Genomic DNA, 21,677 nt, shown 5'->3' with positions numbered 1-21,677 from the left:
TTTTGTAGCAGAATGTTGCAATAAGACTGAATGGTGGTGGTTATGTAGGTTTTCCAGTGTTAACTCTCCATACTTTAAAATATATCATTGTTATTTGCATTTGTAAACATTGTTAACTAATGAAAAGGCAGTTAAGGAAATCTTAATTAGACTATAAATCCAAAAGGGAGCTTTCTAACACTAATCTCATGATAGTTCAGTCATTGGATTAAATGTCTTAGAAGAGGGAATGATTAATATATTATGTAAAGTTACATGATTCATGTATGTATATTTAATCATACCACATGGTGTTCTTACCCAAAAGTGAATGTGATTCTTTGCCTGGATTCCAAGAAAGTGTTTGAGAGAACTAGTTAGTGTCGCTGATCTTTCCCCCCTGTCCCTAACCAGAGACAGCATCAGCTAAATAAATGAGGTACAATCACTATAAAACAGAAATGAGAGGCTCACTTCTGCTGCCCCTCAGACAGGAAGGTTTAAAAGAGGAGTCAGTCTGCCTAAACTGGGGAAGGCAGCTTGAATTAGGTCTATTATTCTCCATCTACAGATTTCTGAGTCCTCAGGATCTTAAAAGGAGTGTAAGAGATCTGAAATCCACAAAGGTTCTGACATGGAAGGAGAGTCTTCGGGGGAAACCGTATGCCCATGGTTTATCGTACATCTGTGCATCGCTATCTGGATGCAATTCAAACCCCCACCCCAGTCAGTTTCTTTATTTATTTTTATTGTGGTTTAAAAGAAAACAAGAAAAAATAATAAGTTTTTCCTCTTACCAGTTTTTAAGTAGGCAACATGGTATTATTATTATTACTTTTTTTAAATTAATAGGCTTTATTTTTTAGAGAATTTTTAAGCTTACAGAAAAATTAAACAGAAAGTACAGAGTTCCCTCTTTCCCTCTGCCCACAGTTTCCCCAATTATTAACATCTTGAATTGCTGTGGTACATCTGTTACAATTGATGAACTGATACTGATAGACTATTATTGACTGGAGTCCATGGTTTATAGTAGGGTTCAATCTTTGGTTGTACAGTTCTATGGGTTTTAACAAATGTGCAATTTCATGTGTTCACCTTTTACAGTTTTACCCAAAATAGTTTCACTGCCCTAAAAATCCTCTGTGCTCCACCTGTTTATCCTCCTTCCCCCCAACCTCTGGCAGCCACTGATCTTCTTACCATCTCTATAGTTTTGCCTTTTCCAAAATGTCATATAGTTGGAATCACACAGTATGTAGTCTTTTACACTGGTTACTTTTACTTAGCAATATGCATTTAAGTTTGCTCTCTCTCTCTCTCTCTCTCTCTCTCTCTCTCTCTCTCTCTGTGACTTGATAGATCTTTTTTTCCCACACTGAACAATATTCCATTGCATGGATACAACTGTTTGTTCATCCAGTCACCTTTGAAAGATACTGGTTCCAATATTTGGCAATTATGAATAAAGCTGCTCTAAATATTCATGTGCAGTTTTTTATGTGGACATAAGTTTCCAAGTTATTTGGGATAATACTAAGTAGGGTGATTGCTGGATTATATGGTAAGAGTATATTTAATTTTGTAGAATCTGCCAAACTGTATTCCTAAGTGGCTGTGCCACCAGCAGTGGATGAGACTCCCTGTTGTTCCACACTTACTGCTGTTAGTATTTTGCTGTAGTTAGTACTGTTCTTAGTTAGCCATTGTGATAGGTAGTTGATGGCATCATTGTTATTTATCTTTTCATATGCTTATTTGCCATCTATGAATCTTCTCTGATGAGATGACTGTTCAAATCTTTCTTCTTGTTATCATTAATCTACAATTACATGAAGAACATTATGTTTACTAGGCTCCCCCCTTCACCAAGTCACCCCCACTAACCCCATTACAGTCACTGTCCATCAGCATAGTGAGATGCTGTAGAATCACTACTTGTCTTCTCTGTGTTGTGCAGCCCTCCCCGTGCACCCCCACATTATACATGCTAATTGTAATGCCCCCTTTCTTCCCTGCCCCTATCCCTCCCTTCCCACCCATCCTCCCCAGTCCCTTTCCCTTTGGTAACTGTTAGTCCATTCTTGGGTTCTGTGATTCTGCTGCTATTTTGTTCCTTCAGCTTTTCTTTGTTCTTATACTCCAGAGATGAGTGAAATCATTTGGTACTTGCCTTTCTCCGCCTGGCTTATTTCACTGAGCATAATACGCTCCAGCTCCATCCATGTTGTTGAAAATGGTAGGATCTGTTTTCTTCTTATGGCTGAATAATATTCCATTGTGTATATGTACCACATCTTCTTTATCCATTCATCTACTGATGGACACTTAGGTTGCTTCCATTTCTTGGCTATTATAAATAGTGCTGCAAGAAACATAGGGGTGCATCTGTCTTTTTCAAACTGGGCTGCTTCATTCTTAGGGTAAATCCCTAGAAGTGGAATTCCTGGGTCAAATGGTATTTCTATTTTGAGCTTTTTGAGGAACCTCCATACTGCTTTCCACAATGGTTGAACTAATTTACATTCCTACCAGCAATGTAGGAGGGTTCCCCTTTCTCCACAACCTTGCCGACATTTGTTGTTGTTTGTCTTTTGGATGGTGGCGATCCTTACTGGTGTGAGGTGATATCTCATTGTGGTTTTAATTTGCATTTCTCTGATGACTAGTGATGTGGAGCATCTTTTCATGTGTCTGTTGGCCCTCTGAATTTCTTCTTTGGAAAACTGTCTGTTCAGCTCCTCTGCCCATTTTTTAATTGGATTATTTGGTTTTTGTTTGTTGAGGTGCATGAGCTCTTTATATATTTTGGATGTCAACCCTTTATCAGATCTGTCATTTATGAATATATTCTCCCATACTGTAGGGTATCTTTTTGTTCTATTGATGGTGTCCTTTGCTGTACAGAAGCTTTTCAGCTTGATTTAGTCCCACTTGTTCATTTTTGCTTTTGTTTCCTTTGCCCGGGGAGATATGTTCATGAAGAAGTTGCTCATGTTTATGTCCAAGAGATTTTTACCTATGTTTTTTTCTAAGAGTTTTATGGTTTCATGACTTACATTCAGGTCTTTGATCCATTTTGAATTTACGTTTGGCAACCCGGTATTATTCACTACATGCACATTGCTGTACAACAGATTGCTTGGACTTTTTGTCTTCTATGACTGAAACTCTATAGCCAGTGAACAACTCCCCAGGGGATCCTCCCCCAAGCCCCAGGCAACCACCATTCCATTTTGTGTTTCCATGAATTTGATTACTTTAGATATCTCATATAAGTATTTGTCATTTGTGATTGTTTTATCTCATTTAGCATAATGTCCTCAAGGTCCATCCATGATGTAGCATATGAGAGGATTTCCTCCTTTTTTAAAGGCAGAATTATATTCCTGTGTGTGTGTGTGTGTGTGTGTCTGTGTGTATAGCACATTTTCTTCTTCCAGTTATCCATCATTTAGGGTGCTTTCATACCTTGGATACTGTGAATAATGCTGCAGTGGCCATGAGTGCAGAGATATTTATTCAAGATCCTGTTTTCAAATTCTATTCATATATACCCAGAAGTTGGATTGCCAAATCATAGGGAAGTTGTATTTCTAATTATTTGAGGAATCTCCATACTGTTTTACATAGTGGCTGTGACCCTTTATATTTCGACAAACAGTGTGTAAGCATTTCAGTTTCCCAACATCCTTGTCAACACATGTTATTATATGTTATTTTCATATTGGCCATCCTAACAGGTATGAGATGACATGTTGCTGTGGTTTTCGTTTGCATTTTCATGGTGATTATTGATATCGAGCATCTTTTCATATGTTTGTGGGCCATTTACATGTATCTTCTTTGAATAAATATCTATTCAAGTCCTTTTTCCATTGTATTAGTCTGCTTGGGCTGCCATAATGAAATACCACAGACTGAGTGACAATCCTCAGAAATGTGTTTTTCTCACACTTTTGGAGACTGGAAGTCCAAGACCAAGGTGCTCTCATGGTTTCTCTTCCTTGCTCTTAGCCAACCTCCATCTTGCTCTGTGTTGGTACTCTTCTTTGTGTGTGCTCTTAGGGAGAAAGACACAGATCTTTCTCTTCTTCCTGATGAGACCAATCCTATCATGAGGGCCCCATCTCATGACCTCATCCACCCCTAGTTAAGTCCGAAAAGCTCCATCTCCAAATACCATCACATTGGGGGTTAGAGTTTCAACATAGGAGTTTTGCAGGGACACAATTCATTCCATAGCACCCAATTTTTAATTAAGTCATTTGGTTTTTTACTGCTGAATTGTAGGAGTTCCTTACATATTCTGGATATTAAACCCTTATCAGATGTATGTTTTACAAATACTTCCTCCCATTCTACACGTTGCCTTTTGTTTCACAGAAATCTTTAGTGGTCTCATCTATATTTTATTTTGTTTCTTGTGCTTCTCATGCCATATCCCAGAAATCATTGCCCATTCCAATGTCAAAAAGTTTGCCCTTGTTTTTTCCTAAGAGTTTTATACTTTAAGGTCTTCCATTTGGGTCTGTAATCCACTTTGAGCTGATTTATGTATATGATGTCAAAAAAAGGGCCCACTTTCACTCATTTGCATGTAGATACTCTCAGCTCCACCATCTGTTGAAGAGACTGTGTCCTTTCCATTTACTGTGTTTTCTTTAATTTCTTTCCGCAATGTTCTCTGATTTTCAGTGTGCAAGTGTTTCACTTCCTTGGTTAAGTTTACTCTTAATTATTTCATTCATTTTGTTGCTGTTCAAAATGGATTGTCTTCTTAGCTGCCTTTTTAGATTGTTCCTTGTTAGTGCATAGAAGTGCAAGTCATTTTTGGGTGTTAATTTTGAATCCTGCAACTTTGCTGAATTTATTAGTTCTAACAGGATTTTGGGAAGAATCTTTACAATTTTCTCTATATGAGATCTGCAGCCAGACATAATTTTACTTCTTTCTTGCCAAGTCGGATTCCTTTTATTTCCTTTTCTTGTGTGATTCCCTGGCTCGGTCTTGCAGTACTATTTTGAATGGAAGTGGCAAGAGTGGACATCCTTGGCTTGTTCTTAATCTTACAAGAAATGCTCTCATTTCTTCACTGTTGAATACGAGGTGGGAGGTGGACTTTTCATATTTGACTTTTATTATAGTGAGGCAATTTCCTTCTACTCCCAGTTTGTTGGGTATTTTTGTCAAAAAAGGCCAATTTATTATTTAACGATGAATGCAATAGATAATTTATGAACATAAGAAGAAATATAAGCGACATTTTCTCTAGTTTTTAAACATTTTAAAAAAATTAGTTGATGACCCAAATAGAAAGCCTCGATGCTACTTCAGAAACCATTTTCCTATCGCCCTTCAATACTCCTTGTACTCATCACTCTAGTTCAGACTGCCATGTCCCTAATGCGAATTTCCAGAGTTTGGAATTATTTACCAACTGAAACATTGATTTTTCTTCACCTTTAGGCAAACCTTCTTGGGTGGCCTTCAGAGTGAAACGGAGTAAACACCAGAAGGTGAGTATTTCCTAAATCCTGTTGACAAGAAAATCTTTCTCATGGACCCAAACACAGGTAAGAGGAGGAGAAGGCACTGAGTGTGCTAGAAACTGCTGCCTTCCTTTCCCGATCCCTTCTGCACAATGTCTGCTATCATTTTAATAGCAAGTAAGAACAGCAACAAAGCAGCTACCACGTGTTTCTATTTTCACAATACTTCAGGCTTTATTTTAAGCATTTTACATGAGTAACCTGACTTCAACCTTGCAGGAACCCTATGAGGTAGGTACTATAACCATCACCATTGATAGGTGAGGAAACTGAGGTAAAGAAATGTTTGATTACATGCCTTGGATCACAGTTTCAGTGGTAGTGCAATCTGACCCAAAGCTCCTTCTCTAAACCACTTACAAGCCCATTAAAACTTTCATAGTTGTCTAAAACTCACACTGTCTTTATTCATAACTTCACTCATCTTACTGGTGATAACAACTTAAGCTCCTGTCCGCTATGCTAAAGTGGGAGATGTGCTAAGACCCTCTGACTAAGGGAAGCTTACAAATGGTCAGTACTGACAGTGAATAGTCCCATATGAAGGAGATAGGATCCCCACCCTCACAGCCCCCAACTCTAATCAAAAGAGGCATCTCCCAGCCCAGAGGAACTCCAGGTTTGATGGTTGAGGAACAACAAATAAGAAAATAGCTGAAGGACTTCATATAGGCTACACACTATTCAGCCAAAACACATCCATCTGGCACTGCTTTCAAATGCTCATTCTTATAGGAGGAAGTGAGTCTTTCCTCCGAGCCTTACTTAGGCCATCACATTTATTTGTAATCATCTGTGTAGCCTGCCTCTGAAATGGGAGCTCTTTGAGAACCTTGTTCATACCTGACTCTTCTCAGAAGTCCCAGGCCCAGCTCAAGGCCCTGTATATTTTCTGAGTAATTCACATTAAACTAGATCAAACAAATTAAACTAGATGTAAGAGGGTCAGGGAATGCTGAAGATAGTATCTATAAGATAGACTTCAAATAAGGAGGCAAGTGAGGAGGTAAGTTGATAGTAAGGCTAATCTCACATTCATGCTGTATTAGCTCACAAAATAATTTGGTCACAAAACAGTATGACATTTCATGTTCATTATAACATTAAGAATTCACATATATGCCAGTTTATGGGTCAGGAAACGGAGGAAAACCAGCTGGCGTTACAACCTTATTCAGACAGAATTGACAGGAACCAGCTAATCCAATTCCAGACACTCTTTTGAGGATCTGGCAGTCTGCAACCTTTGCCATCTTTCCTTTATTGTCTAGATAAAGGTTCTCTTCCCAATCTCACTGTTAGGTCACCTCATTTTCCAGATGTATTTGATACCCTCTGTACATTTCTACATTTCCTCTTCCAAGCAGGCCCAGAAGCCAGTTTCCCCTCCTGGAAAAGCAAGTACCTCTGGACATTACTCTAGACAAAAAATGGGTAAGAGGAAAAACTTTAGTTGCTCTCAGTCCTTTAGAAAGGCTGATGAATATGGTGAAAGCATGTGGTTTGCCCTTTGGATAGGCCCGGGTTTAAGCCGGACTAACCTGAGGCCTGAAGTTACCACTAGGGCCTTGGGAAATCTTATAAATTCTCTGAGTTCCTGAATGTTCATTTGTAAAGTGAAGATAAGGATGCATAGCTCATGTATTGTTTGAAAACATTAATTTAAAAATAAAAGAATTGGCCTGTGCAAGTTGTCCAATAAATCCATCTGTGATAACAGACCATACTTTCTTGGTATTATATGCCCAGACCTTTGTTTAATGCCTACCATGTTACATGCCCTCAACAAATATTCTCTGAATGAATAAATGTGTGAATGAACCATTTTCGAAGTACAAACTTTGGGAAATTTAACCTGATAATGAGAATAACTGAAATTCAATTGAGCATCCATGGTCAGTGTTGAATGGTAGTGTCTCTGCACCAGTGGTTAATGGGGTGAAAACCAGTGTGTGTAGAAGGACAGGGGGTCATTTGATGGGATGAGATTTCACTGTCTGACCAAACAGGGACTAACATTCCAGACCTCACCAACCTCACTTACCTACCCTTCTCCAACTTAGAACTTGGGGGAGAGGAGACTGAAGGAAAGACGTATAACCTACGAGAAAGAAAGGGCTGTGTGTACCAAGAGGTCAGCGAGCCCCAGGATGACGACTACCTCTGTAAGTGACCCTTTTGGCCCACTCACAGAGAACGCTGTTGTGTCTTGGTACAATAATTTCATGTTGTCGTTTTCAGTCCCCACATTATTCCCTTCCTCTAATGACTTGGAATGCAGGACTGAAGCTAAATGGTGTGAGTGCCTGCACTCTTTCTGGAGCTCTTTACATCCAAGAACGTGCACTTTGCTTTCCCTGACCCCTGTTGCTCTCACCTCCAGATTGTGAGAAGTGTCAGAACGTCTTCATTGACAGTTGTGCTGCTCATGGGCCCGCTGTGTTTATAAAGGACACTGCAGTGGACAAGGGACATCCCAACCGCTCAGCCCTCACTCTGCCCCCTGGGCTGAAAATCAGACCATCAAGCATCCCTGATTCTGGGCTTGGAGTGTGGAATGAAACATCTTATCTGCCGTTGGATCTGCACTTTGGCCCCTATGAGGGCCACATCACAGGAGATGAAGAGGCAGCCAACAGCGGATATTCCTGGCAGGTTAGAACATCTATGTCTTCCCCTGTTCTCTGGCTTCCCACATCCCTCCTGTGGATTGATGGGACCTGACCTTCTACATACCAGAACATGGATGGAGATAACATGGTCAGCTCTGCATACTGGGTGGACTTTGCATCAGCATGGAGCTCCCAGGTAAAGATCAGAGAGTAGGTGGGAGCACGGAAGTACAGACATAGACAAGTGGCTCCTCCCTTGCAGGGCCCTTGCTCTGAGTGGGCAAATTGACTTAGATACGTAGACGCTGGCTGAGGAGCATTTCACATTCAGTTGGTGACTGAATCCATGCAGGATGAAAGCACATTGATAACAATACGGTGTAACACTTCTTCTGTTACCTCCCCCAGCAAAAAATCCTTTAACTTCTCTTTCTGAAATTCAGATCACCACAGGGAGAAACTCCTATTTTTACGTGGATGGAAAGGACAAATCTTGCGCCAATTGGATGAGGTAAGGCCAGGTTTTCTGAGTTTTGGAGAGGACATCTGACTCTCACAAGCCCACACTCCTTCCCTTCTCATCATGCCTCCCTCAGTTGTCTCCCTCAAGCCTCTGTTTCTCTGTTTACTCCATACAGTGTTTTATTTCAAGAGCTATTTAGAAAAAAAACAAGAAATAAAAAGATATTATGTGTCCCAAAATATAAATCTCTATGCTAGACAAAATTTCAGCCCTGGAAGAAACCTTGAGGAGCCTAGATTCACACACTTTAACTTATCTAATCAACATTTATTAGGCATTTACTATGTTCCAGTTCAGATAAGGGAGTTCTTTAACTAAGCACATTATAATCTATGTCCTTACGGAGGACATATTGCAAAACCATTAAAAAATTGATTTCAAGATTTAACTATAATTTTCCTATTTTTTCAAGAAGTACACAGTGCCAAGATGAATTAAAACAAGGGAGGACAGCAAATCTTTAACCTGTGAGAGCAGCAAATCTTCTTAGATTCACTTCTAATTAGAACTGGGTTCTGAAGCCTGCGTACAAATAAGCTGTAGTATGGCTGCGGGCCTCTGGGCTTCATGACCCAGTCCCTTCCCTTACCAGGGGGACACAGAATGTGAGTGATTATGCTAAGGTAAAAGGACTTCCATTTTCTATAGAAACCCGGGGGAAGCAAGTAAATGGTACCTTAAATAAAGGGTGGAGAGTTTGGACAAAGGCATCTCAAAACAGGATATGAGTTAGGCTGATACGTGCTAATCTAGAAGCAGAGTCCATAATCAAGCCCAAAGTGCTGTGTTACAAAACAGACTTAACTTAGAGAAGCTAAACATCAGTGGATTTTATGGCAAACTGAGTTGGAGGCTAAGTCTGAAATCAGGCTTTGGAAAACACTATTAGGCAAGGGAGGAAAGCATTCTAGGCAGGATGAGCACAGTAAGAAAGACTTGACAATAAGAATTCACATGATATTGTGAAAGAGACTGAGGTACGTACAGAAGCTTCCCCAGGAGCAGTGAGGGGAGGGGGCAGCGCCAGAGCCAGCCATAAACACCGGGCATGGGGCGGGGCGTGGATACGGTAAGCGGCGGGAACTCACTGCCAGTGGTTTCTTCCCTTTTGCCTGCTGTAATCCCAGGTACGTAAACTGCGCCAGGGACGACGAGGAGCAGAACCTGGTGGCCTTTCAGTATCACAGTCAGATCTTCTACAGAACGTGCCAGGTCGTCAGGCCGGGCTGTGAACTGCTGGTCTGGTATGGAGATGAGTATGGCGAGGAGCTGGGCATCAAGCAGGAAAGCAAGTGGAAGGGAGAGCTCACAGCAGAGAGAGGTGAGCACCACTCTTCTTTAAAATGGAAAGAAATGAAAGTATTCTTTGGAATTTCATAGTCCAACTCTTAAGAGGAGTAAAATCCAGAATAAAGTCAGTAAAATTGCAATTCAAATGCTTCAGAAATTAAGGACTCATTTCATATGCCTTTGACACTTAGAAACAGTTTTTACTTTTAAAATTTTTGCTCTGATTTTTGTAATACTTTGTGCATAAAATATATCACAGCATACACAGAGTACTAGAAGACTTAGGGGCAAAAAAAAAAAAAGTTTTCAAGCACCTACCAGCTCTGTCTGCAACACAGTTTCTTCTGGCCCTTTTAGCTGTTTCTTCTTAATTTGTTCCATATTTCTGAATGATGTGTATGTTGATGTGCACTCATTCACAATTCAGTCAGTTCTCGTGTGAGTTCCTGCTCTGTGCCCAACAGCGGCAGTCAGAATCAGCCCTCGAGCAGCTGATGGGTGAACAAGGGTGGGTGTATGTGCATAGCATCAAATAGCAATGAGTGCTTTGAGGGGGACTAATCTAGGGAAGGTGTCTAGGAACCATGAGGGGGGCGATGAGGTGTGGCAGAGAGGTCAGGGAAGGGCTCTCTCAGGAGATAACATTTGAGACATGCAAGTACCTGTGGGCAAAGAAGTCCAGGCAGAGGCACCAGCTAGTGCACCATCCAAGGCAGGAGAGGTGGGGTGACAAGGACTGGCTGAGAGACCAACCAGGGGAAGGAGGCCTAGAGGGCAAGAACACAGGTTGGATACATACATGGTAGCCCGAAGCCTATGACCTATAAAGACATGGGATTTTCCTGAGTGAGATGGAGCCAGTGTGCAGTTTTCAACTGGAGAGTCACATGTGCTCTGCTCTGAGATAATGCTTTCATTAATTTCTGGAAAATAGACTGCAGAAAGAGGATGGTGGGTTGATTGGAGAGATGGGAGTTGGGGCCATAAGAAGTATGATTTGGGATATATTTTGAAACAGGACTTGTTATTGCAATTAAAATGCTAAGGCTGAATGAAATAAGTCAAGTATGAATAGGTGGTGTGACTCTTGAAGAAGGACATACTTTCATTTTGTGATTTGTAGAAAACTGACAAAGAATCAGTTCGCAGTCTAGTTGGGGCAGCAGGAGCCCAAGCCCTTCAGTCAGTGGGGCCTGGACCTCTCGCCCTTGTCCAATCCGAATCCCACCTCCTGATGGGTATCCAGAAGCATAGGGGTCCTCAATTAAATATGTCTTTCTGAATGTGGATGATCAAATTCAGATTTACCCACACATGCTCTCTAAGCACTATGCTAGCCGGCCTTCCACATTTCTACATCTCCAGGCTGAGTGGCTCCTAACTTAGCGGATCCCATTCCCCTCAGAGGAAATACCTAAGAACGATTACACCTGAGTCATCAGGAGCATTGTTACCTCTCCAAAGAATAAGATAGCTGCAGACACTGTCGCAGGCAGATATGACGTAGACAATACTAGGATGTAGGAAAAGGCCACTGCAGGTCCATCTGTGGGAGGCGGAAGCTGCCTCTGAAGACACTTGGAAGTTCCTGGACTGAGCGATACATATAAAATGCCCTGGATGTGGGTTTGGGGGATTTCTGAGGAAGACGCAGTGAATAAAAATGGAGTGTAGATGTGTGAGAAATACTCTCACTGGTCCGAACTCAGTAAGCCGACACAGAGACAAAAGAACGACGGAGCGAGGCTTAAATGGCGGCCTTGCAAGATCAGGTGTCTGGGGAGCAGGCCCACTCAGGGCCCTTACAAAAAGCAACTTATTCTTTAGCACATGAGTCCCTCCCCTGGTTCCTCATTGGCTAATCTCTCCCTGATGTTGCCTAAGCAAGTTATATCAATATTAAGCTTTCTTTACATTTGTCTTTATTTTATTGGCTGGTTCAAAACTTTTTCTGCATTTTCCTGAAGTGATGCACAGCCCACACTTTCTCAATCCCCCTCCCCCTCCCAGCTGGAGTGACTCCCTGGTACATGTTCTGACACATAGGCTGCTTGTCAATACCCTTTTGTTGAAACGTTAATTCCTCTGGGAATAAGTCACATTTAGTTTTATGCCATTCCTATCAGATGCCACACACAGCTTGTGCTGTTAGCACAATAAAAATGATTAGTGGGGCAGGCCCACCAGAAGACAAAGCATCCCACCAGACAGCTTTGTCAACATCTACCCGACCAGAAACTTCTTCTTTCAGCAGAACCAAAGCCAGAGATCCATCCATGTGCGTCCTGCTCTCTGGCCTTCTCCAGTCAGAAATCCCTCAGCCAGCATGTGGAGTGCAATCACCCCTCTCAGGTCCCCCCACAAACACCTCCAGGAAAACATCTCCAACCAGAGGATCCCTGTCCAGGCCAACACAGCTGGAGTGACAAAGCTGAAGGTCAAGAGGTCAAAGAAAGGTCCAAAACTTTGCTTCAAAGTTTAAGGCAGAAGAGGATTTCGGGGACCTTTTCCAACCCACTCAAAGGACAAATGGGGGGCTCCAGGACACATAAAAGAATGATGGAGGCCAGCACAGGCCAGAAAGTGAATCCAGAAGACACAGACAAATCATTTGTGGGGGAAGGTATGTCAACTGGAAGAGTCAAGAACAGAGGGTGGGGTCAAGGCTGCACTGATAGGTCAAATCTCATCCCACACCAGAGGACACACACCGGGGAGAAGCCCTATGTTTGCAGGGAGTGTGGACAGGGCTTCATGCAGACAGCACACCTCATCCGACACGAGAGGATACACACAGGGGAGAAGCCCTATGTTTGTGGGGAGTGTGGGCGGGGCTTCACGCAGAGATCACACCTCATCCCACACCAGAGGACACACACCGGGGAGAAGCCCTATGTTTGCAGGGAGTGTGGACGGGGCTTCACGCAGAGTGCACACCTCATCCGACACGAGAGGACACACACCGGGGAGAAGCCCTATGTTTGCAGGCAGTGTGGGTGGGGCTTTATACGGAAGTCATCTCTCATCTCACACCAGAGGACACACACCGGAGAAAAGCCCTATGTTTGCAGGCAGTGTGGGCGGGGCTTCACGCAGAAAGCACACCTCATCCGACATGAGAGGATACACACTGGGGAGAAGCCCTGTGTTTGCAGGGAGTGTGGGCGGGGCTTCACGGAGAGGTCAGGCCTCGTCCAACATGAGAGGATACACACCAGGGAGAAGCCCTATGTTTGTAGGGAGTGTGGACAGGGCTTCACGCAGAGTGCACACCTCATCCGACACGAGAGAATACACACCGGGGAGAAGCCCTATGTTTGCAGGCAGTGTGGGCGGGGCTTTACACAGAAGTCATCTCTCATCCCACACCAGAGGACACACACCGGGGAAAAGCCCTATGTTTGCAGGGAGTGTGGTCGGGGCTTCACGCCGAAGGCACACCTCACCCGACACGGGAGGACACACACGGGGTAGAAGCCCCGTGTTTCAGTTATGGTGAGTGAGCCATTGCCAATAAATAGCATCCTAACAACCACAGGAGAACAAATGTAACCATACATACTCCATACGCATGCTGTGAGCAATCTTCAAAGGAAGCCTCCTGACCCCTTACACTCCAATTACAAGTGCAAAAATAAGTGGTTGCAGAAATCTCACTTTCAGTACAAGAAATGAAGTATACAAGTGGGGGAGAATTTCCTCAAGTGCTTTGGGGATGTTAACACCAACCCCCTACATGGCTTTTTGGCTTCCTGTTCCAATAAATTTTGTCTCCAAGCAAATCTGAAGTGCAGACCACATGCTTCCTTCCCCCCTTATCACTGAAAGCAGGATCTGAGAGGACCACAGAGAACACAGACTCTCAGCCCAGGTCTCCCAGGCACTCAGGCCTTGGAAAGACATACGTCTGCAGTCAATCGGGGTAGGTCTTGGAGAATTGATTTAGTGGGCCCAGGGAGAGAAGTCTAAGATTTGAGACAGACTCATAAGGAAAGGGAATCCCCTGGTATCCTGGAAAATGTGGTGTTTCCTTCTATAGACCCCTTCCCTCCACTGCCACCCTCCTCCCTTCCCTTCTCCTGGATCCACTCCTAGTTTCCTCGGACCACTGTAGCCTCACAGATGAAAGCCAGAAAGGGGTGTGTGCACGCACATGTGCCTGGTTCAGTCTGGGTCACCTGGTCTTCCTCTCTCTCTCCTTGCTGCCCGCTCAGCATCAGCATCTCATGGTGCATAGCACATGGACTCCGTATCAGACTACATTGGGTTTACGCTCTGATAAGACTATATTGAGCTCTGCCCTCACCAGCTATGTGGCCTACGGCTACACATTCACTCTCTGTGTGCCTGTTTCCTAATCTATGAACTGAGAACATGGCACAGAGGGTGGCTGAGAATGCAAGCCCCTTCCTCACTGTCAGTCTCCAACTGCACTGCTTTCAATGCCTATGCCTTCCAGGTCTTTAGTGCTGGGCAAGGGAAGACAGACACCGTAGGGGCTGGGGAGCCACATTCAGAGACTACACAGACACCACTGCCCCCTCTGCACAGACTGACTTCTCAGAATTCTCAGCTACCCTGAGAAGGAGGAGAGAAGACAGGGATGCATCTGTCCTCCCCACTGAGCCTGGAAGCCTCAGAATCTCCCTCCACATAGGCAGGCAGAGCTGTCAGTTACATGTGAAGCCAGCCCCTGCCCACGCCTTGATGATCCAAATGGATTCTAGAGGAGGAGTAGAGAGAGGTCTGTTTCCTCTTCCTCCCCTTCAGTAATAGCCCTCATTCCTAGGCTGACCACCAGCCTCCAAGGTGGCCAACAAATCCACCTCCTGTTACCCACACTCTGGTACGGCGTCCTCCTTCATGGGACAGGACTGACAGGTGTTGTGAAAGTGGTGTACGACTCCCTAGGTCATAGGAAGGCATTTGGCTTCAGCCTTGCTCTCACCATCTCGCCCTGTGCAAAGCAACTGGGGGTTCATATTATTTTAAATGTGCATTGAACATTTACAAAGACCCACAACCACCTGGATCATCATACCAACCTAAAAGTCATGTGAAAGAATTGAAGTCATAATTATCAAATTATGCTTTCTGATCAGAATGCAATTGACTTAGGGTTAAATCAAAGAAAATTAAAAAGAAAACCTTCAAATATTTGTAAATAACATACTTCTGAACAATAAATGGCCAAGAGGAAGTTCAGAAATATTTTGAACTGAATAAAAATTAGAACAACATATCTAAATTGGTATGATTCAATTAAAGTGAAACTTAGGGAAATTTACAGCATTAAATGCTTAGGTTAAGAAAAAGAAAAGGTATCAAATCACTGATCTTTAAAAAACTTTTTTAAAGGACCAAAAATAAACCCAAATCAAACAGAAGGAAGGGGGAAAAAAAAAGCTAAGCACAGAAATGGACAAAATTAAAAACAGAAAACTAATAGAGAAAAATCAATGAAATAAACTGGTTATCTGATATCAGTAAAATTTATAAATATTAACAAAGAAGATACAAATAATCAGGATCAGGAATGAATGAGAAGATCTCAATACAGACTCTGTTCGATATTAAAAACATAGTAAGGAAATACTATGAACAACTCAACACACATAAATATGACAACCCAGGTAAAAAGGACAAATTCCTTGAGAGAAAACTAACTCATCAAAGAGAAAATAGATAACCTGAAGAATCCATTAATTATAAAGAAATGAATTCATAATTAAAAGCCTCTCAAAATTTTTTGCTCAGCCTAAATTCTATTAAACATTTAAAGATGAAATGATACCAATTCTACACAAACTCTTCCTGAAAAGAGAAGAGGAGGGTACCCTTCCCAGCTCATTTTTACAAAACCAGCATTACCCTGATGCCAAAGCCAGAAAGAAAAGAAAACTATGGGTTAATAACTCTCATAAACATTGATACAAAAATCAAAAAAAAATCTTAGCATACTGAGCTCAGAAGTATTTATTACATTATATACTACAATCAGGTGGGGCTTATCCTGAAAAGACAAATTGCTTCAATATTTGAAAAAAATCAATCAGTGTAATGCACTATATTAATAAAGAAGAACAACTATACAATCATACCAACTGATGCAGAATTAGCATTTGAAAACATGTCATCCATTCAAGAGTTTCAAAAAATTGTCAGTGAACAAAGACGGAAAGGAACTTCCTTGACCTCACAAAGGTCACATAAAAAAAGCTGAAATGTGATATTATACTTAACGATAAAAGACTGAAAGCTTTCCCCTGAAGATCAGGAACAAGGGAAGGAAACCTCTCTCACCACTGTTATTTGAATTATACTAGAATTCCTAGGCAGTATAATAAGGCAAGAATAAGAGATAAAAGGCATACAGATGGGAAAAGAAGAAATAAAAACGTCTCTACTTGCAGATGACATGATTAAAACCAAAAGAAGTAGCCCAAAACACTTCTCTTAGAACTGAGTTAATTAAGGTCACAGGACATCAAGAAAAAGCTCTTAAAATAATTTTATGTCTACATACCAGCAATACCGTTTCCAATAGCTCCAAAAATATTGAAATAGTTAGGAATAAATTTAACAGAACATGAACAGGATCTGTAAGCTGAAAACTATAAAACACCAATGAAAGAACTTGAAGAGCTAAATATGGGAAGACAAATGTTCAGGACAGGAAGGCTCAACTCCCCAAACTGACGTATAGATTTAACTCAAATCTATGAAGTATGGGTCTGGGAGTTCATACACCTCTCCACCCAACTGTCAGCTGCTGGCAGCCAGAATCCTTGTTTGCAGAAGAGGCTCAAAGGTGTTAGTACTTCCTAATATCCACTGGATTCCAAGTCTCCATCTCCTGGCAAACTGCTGAGAAGCCCTTCGCCAAGGCCACCATCCAGTGCCTGTAACACCTGGCAAGCCTCCAAGACCTACTGGCTTCCAGCACCTCCACCTGACACTGTGATTGCCCTCATCGGGGCAGGTCGATAGTCCTTGGGCAAACACACCACCAGCTGAAATGATGGGACACATGGCCAGCCTTCTGCATCACATACTGAACTCTGACCACAGCTAAAGTCAGCCTCACCTGCTTTCGCTCTGCTTGTCTGCTGCCAGGTAAGGATGCTGTTGGCTTGCTTGGGCACCATAGCTGGCAGGTGAGGGGGTCACTCACCAGGACAGTCAGCCAAGAGTCCAGAACAGGAGAGTACCCGACACAGCTGGGGTCCGGGCAAGCCTCACAGAGGGCCAAGAGCACATGAGAGTCATTTGTCTGAAATTTGGTAAACTTCTCTTTGACCCCTGGACTCTGCGCTGCCTGGCCCCAGGTCAGGTCCCAGTCCTATCAGTCTGGCCTATGACCCCATTACATGAACCAGTCTCCCTTGGGGAAGGGTATTGCCCAGAGTTGTTGTCTTCACAGATCAAGTTTCTTGAAACTTACAGAAGAAAGTGTTTTAAAAACAGCTTTTTTCAAAGTAACAGGTTGTTAATCACATCACCAAGAGAAAACTCCTGCAATACTAAAAAATACGCACTTTAAGGTATTTTTCAAGTTCTCACACTTAATGGCAACAACTTTATTGTTCTTTTTCTTATATGCAGTTGTTTGTTTGTTTGTTTTAAAGTTTAGAAAATAAAAACCACCCATGTCATAATCTGGAGGGAACACAGCACAGCAAATTAGAACTTTCTGTCCATCACACATGGACAAATGTGCACTCACACAGACACACTGGCACTCTTTTCTTTTACAAACACTGTAGAGCCCCAATCTTCCTTCCTCACTGGCCTCTTTTGCTTTCTAAAGGAACCTGAACTCCTTCCCTTCACTCACATCGTGGGTTGGGCTCTGGTTGAACCAACTGCCTCTTACTAGACAGGAAGGATATTTACAAAAAGAGTTTGCAAACCAGAACCTGGCCTAGTTTTGGTAGAAATTTAAATACACAATGTGTTCAGGGCCCAGAAGATTCTCATGATATGAAGTGAGGGAGAACACATCCGACCACTCTGGGACAAGGGAAAGGCTGGCAGTCTGAGAGGCTTCTAGCAGCGAGAGGGCTGCTGAAGGGGCGGGGTTTGCACAGAGATTGTGGCGCGGGGGAGGGGAGAGCTGGACAAGGTTGTCTGGGTGTGATCGGCCCAGCTGGTTGGGAACTTTAAGGAGCTTCAGGCGCCCCATCCCCCTAGCTGCCTGCTCAGCTCTGAGGCCCCCCACTGTGACATGCAGCCTGCTGCACCTCCCTCCTAGCCTGCTGGCACCGGCTCCCAAACTGGCAATCACTGCGCTGGTGTCAGGCCAGCCAGAGGGAGGCCATGCCCACAACAGCTAGAGATGCAAAGCACAGAGGCTTACACCTGTGTGCTCGGCCCAGTGGCTCTGACACCGGAGACAGGCACCACAGACGGGAATCAGGAAACAGACCTTTCCTTCCCCAGGTACCAGCTCCACTCCCCTAAGAACACGAACCTCATTCTAGGGGCTGAACAGCTCCAGAGACTGGAGCTTTTGGGTACTAGTGGGCACCACACAGAAATAGGAAACATCAAAAGAACATGGTTCAGACCAAAATCTCACAAACCCCAGAAAAAAGGCCAAATGAACTGAACTCACCTATCTTCCTGAAAAAGAGTTCAAAATAAAAATTATAAACATGCTTATGGAGGTACAGAAAAATATTCAAGAACTCAGGAACAAATTTAAGTCAGACATTGAATCATTAAGAAATTCCATATCTGAAATGAAACATACAATGGAGGGATTTTAAAGCAGATTAGATGTAGTATAAGAGATGGTAAATGAAATAGAAATTAGAGAAGAGGAATACAAAGAAGCTGAGGCACAGAGAGAAAAAAAATCTCTAAGAATGAAATAATATTGAGAGAACTGTGTAACCAATCCAAATGGAACAATATTCACATTATAAGGGGTACCAGAAGAAGAGAGAGGAAAAGGGATAGAAAGTGTCATTAAGGAGGTAATTGCTGAAAACTTCCCCAATCTGGGGAAGGAGATAGTCTCTCAAGCCATGGAGGTGCACAGATCTCACAACACAAGGAAGACAACATCAAGACATATAATAATTAAAATGGAAAAGATCAAGGGTAAGGATAGACTTTTAAAAGGAGCCATAGAGAGAAAAAAGATCACATACAAACGAAAACCCATCAAGCTATCATCATATTTCTCAACAGAAACCTTATAAGCCAGAAGGGAGTGGCATGATATATTTAATTCAATGAAGCAGAAGGGCTTTGAACCAAGAATGTTCTACCCAGCAAGGTTATCATTTAAATTTGAAGGAGAGATCAAACAATTTTCAGATAAGCAAAAGCTGAGAGAATTTACCTCCCACAAACCACCTCTACAGGGCATTTTAGAGGGAGTCCTATAGATGGAAGTATTCCTAAGGCTAAATAGATGTCACCCAAGGGATAGACAAAGAGTACAGATTATGATTCATAACAGACAAAGAATGGAGGAGGAATAAAAAGGAGGGAAAAAAAAGAACCTTTAGGTTGTGTTTGTAATAACATACAAAGTGAGTTAAATTAGACTGTGAGATAGTAAGGGAATTACCCTTGAACCTTTGGTAACCATGAATCTAAAGCCTGCAATGGCAATAAGTACATACCTATCGATAATCACCCTAAATGTAAATGGTCTGAATGCACCAATCAAAAGACATAGAGTTACTGAATGGATAAAAAGACAAGACCCATCTATATGCTGCCTACAAGAGACTCACTTCAAACCCAAAGACATACACAGACTGACAGTAAAGGGATGGAAAAAGATATTTCATGCAACTAATAGGGATAAAAAAGCAGGAGTTGCAGTACTTGTATCACACAAAATAGACTTCAAAACAAAGAAAGATACAAGACACAAAGAAGGACATTACATAATGATAAAAGGGTCAGTCCAACAAGAGGGTATAACTATTATAAATATCTATGCACCCAACACAGGAGCACCTACATATGTGAAACAAATACTAACAGAATTAAAGGGGGAAATAGAATGCAGTGCATTCATTTTAGGAGACTCCAACACACCACTCACTCCAAAGGACAGATCAACCAGACAGAAAATAAGTAAAAAGACAGAGGCAGTCAACAACACACTAGAACAGACAGACCTAACAGACATTTACAGAACTCTACAGTCAAAAGCAGCAGGATACACATTCTTCTCAGGTGCACATGGAACATTCTCAAGAGCAGATCATATACTAGGCAACAAAAAGAACCTCAGTAAATTCAGAAAGATTGAAACTGTACCAACCAGCTTCTCATATCACAAAGGTATGAAACTAGAAATAAATTACACAAAGAAAATGAAAAATCCCACAAACACATGGAGGCTTAATAACGTGCTCCTAAATAATCAATGGATCAATGACCAAGTAAAAACAGAGATCAAGCAATATATGGAGACAGATGACAACAATAATTCAACATCACAAAACCTGTGGGATGCAGCGAAGGCAGTGCTAAGGGAAATATATTGCAATAAAGGCCTACCTCAGGAAAGAACAATCCCATATGAACAGTCTAAACTAACAATTAATGAAACTAGAAAAGGATGAACAAATGAAGCCCAAAGTCAGTAGAAGGAGGGACATAATAAAGATTACAACATAAATAAATAAAATTGAGCTCAGAAAACAATAGAAAGAATCAATGAAAGCAGAAGCTGGTTCTTCAAGAAAATAAACAAAATAGATAATCCCCTAGCCAGACTTATCAAGAAAAAAAGAGAGTCTACACACATAAAGAGAATCAGAAATGAGAAAGGAAAAATCATGATGGACCCCACAGAAATACAAAGAATTATTAGAGAATACTATGAAAATCTACATGCTAACAAGCTGGATAACCTAAAAGAAATGAACAACTTCCTAGAAAAATACAACCTTCCAAGGCTGACCAAGGAAGAAACAGAAAGTCTGAACAGATCAATTACCAGCAAAAAAATTGAATTGGTAATCAAAAAACTACCCAAGAACAAAACCATCGGCCCTGGAAATGGTGGAGGAGCTGAGGAGAACAATTTCATCTATTGAAATCCCGCCCAGCTGTAATCATGAAAATTAAGACACAGAAACTTTGGGTTACTCTGGGAGAGGAGCAGTCCCCTCCACAGGTCATGGAGCACTCTATGCTCTGCTCTTATACACAGGTGGAGTTGGTAGATTTGGACTCCGGGTTTTGGCAGAAACCTTCAGAGTCCATATCAGTCTGGCTCCTGTGCCTTTGGGTTGTAGGAGTGGATGGGATCATTCTGTCTGGATCAGAGATGGGAAATTTGAATTCCCTGACAATTCATTCTGCCCTGCAGCAGTAACTGCAGAATGTACGCCAGATCCCAGGGAATCATCCACTTTTCAAGGTGGCAATGGCCACACTTCACACTGTTATGGGCCAATTAGGGTGACTTACCATCGTCCCCCACTAGATGGCAGACATACACAAAGCTCTAACAGGTGTCACTGGAGTTAGGCACAAAAATCCCTCTTATAACCCAGTAAATTATGACCCAGACGTGGAGCTGTTTATAGCAGTGATGAGGGATACAGTGTTGCAAACAGTTCCATTGTCCTTTTTGCTGTTAGTGGTGATTCTTGCTCCTCACTTAGGGCAGCCCATAAATGCGATTACCCTTACTGTGGCAGATTTGGAGGAGGTAGAAGCAAGGCAGTCATGGAAAGGAGT

General features: G+C 42.2%; 1 protein-coding gene across 1 annotated transcript in view; it reads left to right on the top strand.

Moving 5' to 3' along the window:
- LOC130681826 (histone-lysine N-methyltransferase PRDM9-like) overlaps positions 1 to 21,309 on the top strand; it is a 49,043-nt gene extending 27,734 nt beyond the window's left edge. The window contains 9 exon segments of the mRNA XM_057495403.1: positions 5,449 to 5,498; positions 6,511 to 6,529; positions 6,834 to 6,965; positions 7,595 to 7,696; positions 7,915 to 8,186; positions 8,587 to 8,654; positions 9,794 to 9,987; positions 12,211 to 13,451; positions 21,145 to 21,309. Coding sequence (XP_057351386.1) covers positions 5,449 to 5,498; positions 6,511 to 6,529; positions 6,834 to 6,965; positions 7,595 to 7,696; positions 7,915 to 8,186; positions 8,587 to 8,654; positions 9,794 to 9,987; positions 12,211 to 13,451; positions 21,145 to 21,309 — 2,243 coding nt within the window.
- The last annotated feature ends 368 nt before the right edge of the window (positions 21,310 to 21,677 follow it).

Source organism: Manis pentadactyla, chromosome X, assembly GCF_030020395.1.
Source record: "Manis pentadactyla isolate mManPen7 chromosome X, mManPen7.hap1, whole genome shotgun sequence".
Classification (NCBI taxonomy): domain Eukaryota; kingdom Metazoa; phylum Chordata; class Mammalia; order Pholidota; family Manidae; genus Manis; species Manis pentadactyla.
This window is presented reverse-complemented; position numbering and strand designations above follow the sequence as displayed.